General features: G+C 44.5%; 1 protein-coding gene across 1 annotated transcript in view; it reads left to right on the top strand.

Moving 5' to 3' along the window:
- The window catches only part of LOC115401850 (potassium channel subfamily K member 3-like), a 35616-nt gene extending 30633 nt beyond the window's left edge, over window positions 1-4983 (top strand). Inside the window, exon 2 of the mRNA XM_030110206.1 lies at window positions 4061-4983. Within this exon, the coding sequence (XP_029966066.1) occupies window positions 4061-4983 (923 nt within the window). The remainder of the gene's footprint in view (window positions 1-4060) is intronic.
- The last annotated feature ends 4052 nt before the right edge of the window (window positions 4984-9035 follow it).

Consider the following 9035-nt stretch of genomic DNA (forward strand, 5'->3'; position numbering starts at 1 on the left):
GCCTCAGTGAAACCTTGCAGTACACACACACACACACACACACACACACGGGTGTATTATGGGGCATGACACTGCCTGGTCTCCAGGGTGCAGATGTCTGAGGACATTATCAGTCAACCCCGGAGTTCAGCTCTGCCACCAGCGCTTCTGTGACAGAGTTTCATCCTCAGCTCCACCATGGAGACTCTCCGTCTTCTTACTCACGCAGTGCGCACACACAGCGTGATTTATAATATAACCACACACTGATCACCTGCGCTGTCCTCCACCTTCCTAGTTTGTTCTTGAAGTCCTTCGCTTTTGCGTCACGGACTTTTCTTTTGGCCCCCTTCTTCAAATTGCTGATAAATTAGCCTCACAATAAATGCAGCGCGGCTTTGAGAATCCCTCCTCATTAGGTGAGCCTGGGCGCTTGATGAATAGGCGGAGCGCCTCGTCTTGTTGTTGAGAACAAATTGTGCCTGGTGATCAATGAAAATTTAATCGAGTGACAGAAAAGTGGAGCCTTAACAGTTGCATTATGCCATTCTTTGATGTGTTTTCAAAGCCTGTTTATTTCTTTTTTTGCCTAATTAATCAGAGTAATGATGACTTTAGATGCAGTGGGAAGAGTTATTGAGGAACTGCAAGCAAGTGTGCTCTCCTCTGGAGGTAAACACGGAAATCACAGCACTGAAGGGAGACGTAAGCACCGGCCAGGAGAGGAAATGGCTTCAAGAATTAATTCAAACCTTGAATATGTGCTGTTTTAGTGATATGATGTAAATTTGAATGGAGCATGATCAGAATTGCATGATTGAAATAAAAACACATGAAACTGTAAGCAACAAAAAATCTACTGCGTTACGACAGGAACATGAAGATTTCCATACATGCCTGCAGGCGGCAGCTGTTTGACATCTGCAATCGAGTCCCGTTGGACATCAGACATTTAATTTACAAAATCTGATTGGAAGTTAATACGGCGAGGCGCTGAATAAAGCTGCACGCCCATCTGCTAAAGTGAATGTGGGGGGGGGGGATTAAAAATTGCAAAATGAATGAGAGGGTAAAACGTGTTACAGGCCAGGACTGAAGTCTTCAAATTAAATCTCTAATTTACACAGTGTTGGCAGGGTTTCAGAACGGTAAACCTATCATTGGGGAATATTTCTTCCCCCCGTAAAATGATTGGAAGCCTTTAAATTAGCTGCAGCCTGTTGCTAGAGGCATTAGCTTCAATGATTGCCAGTAAATTCTAATTTCATAATGAGAATCGGTGAAGACGAGATGTGAATTTTGAACACGGCGCACCTGTGCGCCGCTGATATCTTCAAGCATCCTTCCTTGTTAGTCTTGTATAATAGGTCGATATAAGGCTCGTATCGTCTTTCAATATTATGCAATTTTCATAAATTTTTTCAAATTATAATTACAGAAATTAGGTTATGAGATAATCAGCCTCAAGAGAAAAAGACTTTGATACTGGTTTTCTGTCTGGCAACAATCCCCCTGAAAATTGAGAAACTGAGCTAATTTTAGAGGGAATTACTGTTTCCTTAGGAGAAAAAAAAAGTGCTGATAGCCTGTAATTTCCCAGATGTCTCTTCTCTGTTTTCGCCAATCAGTACGTAAAATATGTGCAGATACGTGCAGCCGCTCCTCCATTCTGACGCACTAATTTCATTTTAAATCCAAACATCAGCATCGACAACAATGTCCTAAACATTTTACACCAGAGAAAAGACGAAGACCAATCTGGACATACAGTAGTGGAGACCCGCCCCCCAAAACCCAGTTTCAGACAGAAGACCGTCTCAGCGTGAGTGCTAACCACTACACACTAAAGCTTCAATATAGTCAGTATTAATGGAGCAGCTGCTTCAGACAGCCGCTATTAGACTCTGCTGCTGTTCGGCCGTCAGTCAAACCTCTTTGGTCGGTTGTTTTTCCGCCTCTCAGAGTGTGTGAGTCCGTACCTTTCCTCCGCCTGTGACTGTAATCGGTCCTAACAGGGCAGATCCCCCGGAGCGCCCTGCGTACTGGCTCTAGTCTCGGAGACACACTGTCTCATAATAACTTTGTCACTGCTCAGGGAGGATGAGCTTGTCATGCAGGCCTCTTCGCTCGCTCGCGCGCGCGAGAGAGAGGACGACTGGTCCTGTCGCCTCCGGCTCCCATGTCGGCAGCACCGCTGTCATTCAGGTCGTCTTGATGTTCGCTGCCGACAGCCGGGCGGCTCGGCCTGTTCACCTGGACACATTGTCCTGCCTGATCCTCTGAGAATGGTTAAAAAGCCTGCTGGCCCTTTTTTTTATACTCACAGGTGTCGACACATGCCGTAAAACTTTTTAAATAAGATATACCATTGTGTTTTTCAGATATACTGACATTTTTGCCCTGGGGTGCACCCTGCCTTCTACCAGAGGACATTTATCTGATGTGCCACCATGAGTCTGCAGCCTAACTCTGTGTTTAATATTGTGAAATTATAAACCAAACTCCTAAACGATACTGAAGTTACTATAACAGATCTGTGGGACTTAATGTGGAAAACATTGCTCTTTACATCCTTATTATGGTGATCCATCTCTCAGATAAAAAGGGCCGCAGCCATCACTCATGCTTCTGTCACTGGAGGAGAGTAAAACACTCGTTGCAGATGCCATTAGAGATAGTGTCCTGTGTGTCCTCTCCTCCGCGCTCGGCCGCCGGGTCAGTTCTTTCCTTCCACGGGGAGATATATCAGTTGTAACGGCGCTCATTTTGGCGGCACAACTGGGAAAAGCTTTAAGCAGATTTGGCAGCAAGACTGACAGATGGGTCGACGGCACGGACCAGCGCAACAATACAGCCAGAGCCCGAAGAATTGAATCAGCTCTGCGGTAATTACGTTCGAACCGTTGGTCAATCTACTCCGTTTGCTGAGCCCGCAGTTATGGAGGGACGTCATCTCTCGGCTCTCGCGTGCAACAGGTCAGCGATCCGTGAACACCAGCGGAAAAAGAAGATGACGTTAGGAACATAAAAAGGTCGATTCTCAACCCGAAAATCCATCCTGACACGTGTGACGTCTGCAGCGAGAGTGCAGAGGGAATCCTGCTGAATCAGCACAAAACTGAAACAGCAGTCAGGCAGTTTTTTTTTTTTTTTTCACAATAGGGGTATAAATCTCACACCTATATTATAATAATAGAAATAATCAGAGTGCCGAGTACGTAACACACGACTGACAAAGTGATAATAAGTGACACTGGAGTTAATTCGACTGAAAATAAACTTTACACACAACATACGGTGGGCTGCACGGCTCGGTGCAATCCCTCTATGTGGTTTGATCATGTTCGAAATTAATCTCTCCAAGACAAACAAATGAATAAATAATTTTATGTTGTATATATCTGGTTGCTGTTTTGACACTGGCGCTTTACTTGTTACCAGGCAGCTTTTGTTTGAGTGATTCAAAGGAAAACTTGACTTCTTTTCTGTTCGTCAGGTGCTCTCAGCTCAGTAGATGTGCATAAAACAGTCTTTGATAGCTCACTGCGGTATTGATCTGCTCATATACTGATATTGTTTTATTTTCTTCAGGTCTTGTACATCTTCAGAAACAATCAGCTGAATATTCCTTTCACACGGTGGTCGTCGTTTTAATTGCTGCATCCAAAACGCCGCGAGGTACAATTTTTTAATCATATGAACAAATAAGGATTCACGACCTTTGTAAAAGCTTAATAATGCGCAAATGTTGTCGTTATATGAAGCCACTCCGGGGAGACCAATCGCTGTTAAATTATTCAGTCTCTCTCTCTCTCTCCTGTACACGACACCGATACTTGGTCATTCCAGCCACACGGCTGTGTATTCTCATCTCCAGTTTCATCCGGCCGCGGCGAAATGAAGAGTCTTTGAATTTATCTGACGAGCTGCTCAGAGAATACAAATCATTTATATCCGAGTCGTCCAGGTTGGACTATCTCTCCAGCCTGCAGCTTCCTCTTTTCAGACGCCTGTCCTCTGCACTGTAGATTTAATTAGTTCTGCCCCAGTAACCCTGCGTCTTTCTGCCTCCTTCCCTCAGGATACGGCCACGCAGCCCCCAGCACAGATGGAGGGAAGGTGTTCTGCATGCTCTACGCCCTCCTGGGCATCCCCCTCACCCTGGTCATGTTCCAGAGCGTGGGCGAGCGGATCAACACCTTCGTCAGGTACCTGCTCCACCGCCTGAAGAAGTGCCTTGGCATGAGGCGCACCGAGGTGTCCATGGTCAACATGGTGACCATCGGATTCATCTCCTGCATGAGCACGCTGTGCGTGGGGGCGCTGGCCTTCTCGCAGTTCGAGGGGTGGACCTTCTTCCACGCCTACTACTATTGCTTCATCACCCTCACCACCATCGGCTTCGGGGACTACGTGGCACTGCAGAGCGAGCACGCCCTGCAGACGAAGCCGGAATACGTGGCCTTCAGCTTCATCTACATCCTGACGGGCCTGGCCGTGATCGGGGCCTTCCTCAACCTGGCGGTGCTGCGCTTCATGACCATGAACGCCGAGGACGAGAAGCGGGACGCCGAGCAGAGGGCGCTGCTCGCGCACAACGGTCAGGCCGGGGGCCACGTCCACTGCGCCGCCGACCCGGCCTCCGCCTCCTCCACGCCGTCCGGGTGCGGGGGCGGCAGCGCGGTCGGCGGGAGCGGCGGGGGGGGAGCGGCGAGTCGGGGTCTCCGCAACGTTTACGCGGAGGTGCTCCACTTCCAGTCCATGTGCTCCTGCCTGTGGTACAAAAGCCGGGAGAAGCTGCAGTACTCCATACCCATGATCATCCCTCGCGACCTCTCCACCTCGGACACCTACATGGAGCAGGGGGAGGCGTTCTCCAACCCTCTGCACTCCAACGGCTGCGTGTGCGGCCTGCAGCACCACTCGGGCATCAGCTCGGTGTCCACCGGCCTGCACAGCATCAACACCTACAGGAGACTCAATAAACGGAGGAGCTCCATCTGAAAAAAACAAACAAAAAAAAGCCAGGAGGACTTCACGGTTTTATGAGGGAAGCCCCTCGAAGTGTGGCATTTTTTTTTTTTTTTTTTGGCTCTGGACATGGTGAAAAGCCAATTCCAGTCACGCAAGCGGTGCCTGCCAACTGGGATTGGAGGTGCAACAGACGTGTATTTAACTTCCACAGGCTCTGCGCGGCGCTAACGTCGCTAGTGGTTGTTCAGGAGCTCCATCACTCAGACTCTGGAGCTGTCTGAAGACGGGGAATACATTTCTGCACCTCAGAATACTGAATATTTTCTCTGTTCACGAGAAAGAATACATCTTCTAGTATGAAAATGAACAAAACACACTGTGAGACATGTTTTAGGAAAGGATCGGGGTGGAATAATTGTACATAATGGCCAACTAAAATTATTTTATCAAAAAAAAAACAACAAAAAACAAAAATGTAAATCCATATTTTTCAATGACACTTTCCCTGGAAGTTGAACACTCACTTGAGAAAAATAGAAATGTGTATATATTTGGAAACTTCACCACTTCAAAACGAAAAATATTTTTTCAGTCAAATTTTTTCCAAAACCAAAAAAAAAAAAAAAAAAAAAAAAAAAGATCTCGGCAGCATCTTCTATGGTGTGTGTGTGTGTGTGTGCGTGTATGTGTGTGTGTGTGTGTGTGTGTGCGCGACTACAGTTCAGGATCAACACCGAGTTTCTTTTACTGTTTCTGCTTCCATGAGTGAAATCACATGACAGGCACATGAATGACGTTCTGACTGAGAATGAGCGAGCAGGTTTGGTTTCGCTGCTTGTGGACAATCAGGACACGTCTGACGCCGCTTTCTCGACGGCGTCTTTAACCACTGGGCCTCCCTGCCTCTCCTTTCAAACTATTACTATCAATTAGTTTCCTTCATGGTTTCTTTGCGTGCATCAACTGTTTCATGTCCATGTTGCTTATCATATAGCACGACTATATTCCGAGAGTTTGAATTAGAGCATGTGAGCTCACCTGTGTATAGTAGGACCTCGTATTCTCTTCACTACTGCACCTTATCAGGACTGCTGTTTTTCTGACACTGGACACCAGTCTGCTATTTTAGGTTTTTTTTTTTTTTTTTGCTATGTAAATGACACAGTGGTGTTACTTCTTTCTTGTGTTAGCAGTGGGAGGTGTGTATCTTGATACTAGTTTCTGATTGAGAATAATAGCAGAACACCTCACGAATAAATGGCCTCAGAGTTTGCACCTCATGCACTTAGAGGGGGTCTTTGCTCCTGCCCCATCCGACCACACTTGACTCAGCCGACTGAGGTCCTTATGCAGTGTTTTCAAATGTTTTCTTCTTTCATGATACGTGTCTTATTTAATTTTCTTTAATTTTGTTTTTCAGTGTCTCATTTTTCTGTTTCATTTTATTTTCTACTGGAATGTTCTTATTAACTGCAATATGCCTGTTAACATTGTCCAGCATCTCTCATTAACTGATGAGTGTGTATCTATACATTTAGATTTTTTTTGTTTGTTTGTTTCTTTACCAATAATAAAGTATAATTTTAAGTTAAAACAATGGTTTGATTTTTTTGGTCTTAGCTGATGAAGTAGTGTATGTGTGCTCTGTTGTGCTCCCACAATAATTATTCTATTATGCTCAAAAACAAAACATTGACTATGTGAAGAGTCTCACATGAAGTTTAACTCAATGCTTATTAAAAAAAAAAAAAAACTGCACTCACCAGAGTCCACTCTCCTCCCAGGACAAAAAAAGGAGAAAGAAATCTGTGGTATGATGTATTTAAGTGAAAACTAAAAATATATATTTCAGTATGGATGATAAGTTAATATAAACTATTTAATTCATCAAACCATTATATCACAGCATGGGAACTATCAGATTAAAAGAAAAAATACAGAGAAATATGAGCACAATATGCTCTGTGGACTTTCAAAATTCAATATGACAGGAGCTGTGCTTCAGAATGATGAAGAAAACATGAGAACATAGAAGAAGGTGAATGGCGGTAATATATTTCTGGAGATATATTCAAAGGTAGCTCCTGTTCTCTGAGGAAGGCGATGCATTCAGCGGCACGGTGGAGTCATGGTGAGACGATCCTGTTAGAGTTTGGACTTGACGGCATTTCTGTGTGGAGTTGTGAGTAGGAAGCACCCAAGTTGGGTAAAGTGGTGTAGAAAATGGAAATTCACAGCATATCTTATCAGCAAAGGATTAAACATGTGCATCTGTGATTTCCTAAGTAAATAGTTTTTGTTTGTTAAAGAGACTCTTGAGAGTGCCGTTAAATAATTCATGTTTTCAGTAGCTTTTTGTAACAGTCAAAGCATAACGAGCCCTTCCTGTGCTTTAACTCTCAGTGGGGAAAAAAAAACAACAACCAAGAAACACGTCGCAGCTATTAACATGAGACTTTAAAGGCTGCCTGCTGCTGCTAGATTTAAAAAAGAGGAATTCTGAAGATCAGACGTGGCTGCAGCAGGGTCAACAGTCATTGTTTACTAGACAATGTAAATTACAGAGCAGACTGTTTAAATGAAGCTTACAGTTTCCGGCAGTGTGAGGTGAGTGAACAGCCTGCCACGTGACCGGCCGCACATCGCTGGAACAAATTCCTCAATTTGAAGCCGACTGTGTCGGCGCTGCTTTCAGCAGGACTAACTTTTCACCAAGGCTTCAATGACAAGTTGCATAACCAAAGTTTGGATGGGGTGACTCGGGGTGTGTTCACCCTTGCTGCGATATTTATTACATAAACCTCACCGTCACACCTTTGTCGCTGCAGACCGTGAACTTTTCCACTCCACTTCCAAGGAGAAAGTGTCCCATTGATCAGCTGGGACCCAGAGTGGTCTGAGTCACTCTTGGCTCTGCAGTCCTGCAGCTGTACAGTCACCTCACCTGTCAGGACGGTTTAGGTGACTGCTGTCTATCAGTGACCGCTGTCGCTTCGCAGCAAGAATAGAAAGATGTTGGTTTACGTTGAAATTATACTGCAGCTCAGACGTCAAACACAATGCATGGAACTGAAGGGGCATCAAACAGGTACCAAGCTGCCTGTGGCTAGTGGAGGAGCCTAAAGAAAACTCAATAGGAATCACTTCTAACTAGCCAGGAACCAAATAATAAAGAGGACTGGATCTGTTGTCAACCTAAACAAAGCAGAGTAATTAAATAGAGGCTACTTCTAATCCAGGAGGCTGTTCCAAACAAGATTACCATTAATAAGGTTATTAAGTTTACCAAACAATTCAAAATGGCAAACAAAGGGACTACGCTTACACTGTTAATCAGCAGACGGACACGAGTAGGTAAAGGTAAAAGGTCACAAAGAAATGACCTAATTAGGGGAATTCGCAGCGGCCTGCTGTTACTCTCAGCTGTGGGAACAAATCAAATTCACAAAGAGTCAACGCAAGGCAAACACTTCCAATGCTATTGTTACAGAGTTCACAGACAGCTGCTACAACTGGGTTAAGTGGAGTCAGCTGGTGGAGGAGTTGAGCTAATTAACCACATCCTCCAATCAGAGGGACCCATCAGGCAGCAGTAGGAGGAAGTACAGATGTTCTTGGCCTTTCACAATAAAGCACGCATTAGGAACACACACAGAGCGGGAGCACAGCCTGCGGGCTGGAACGGATTTCTAGTGTAGCACTCGTGTCACTAATTCCCGAGTAACCACGATCACTGGACCAGTTCTAGGTTTGAATTGAGTGGGGAAAAGGAAATAACACACCAGGAATCACTGATAACAAAATGCTGGCAACTTTACTTAAACTTTTCACAAAAACAATTGAACAATCACACAATAATGAAATAAACACCCCTTTTTTTCTTTTAAGAATGAGCGAAGTTTTAACTCAATATTATTTGAAATGATTCTTAAATTCTAATTTGGTTTCTAATAGAAATGATGTTAATTCCTATTTTTTCTTTTTAGACCGGTCAAAATAAATTGTTCTATTTTGTCTCAAATGAAATAAGTAACACCTACTTAACTCAGCTTTCTTTGAGTTAACTCTTATTTTAGATCTTT

This window comes from Salarias fasciatus, chromosome 15, assembly GCF_902148845.1.
Source record: "Salarias fasciatus chromosome 15, fSalaFa1.1, whole genome shotgun sequence".
Classification (NCBI taxonomy): Eukaryota; Metazoa; Chordata; class Actinopteri; order Blenniiformes; family Blenniidae; genus Salarias; species Salarias fasciatus.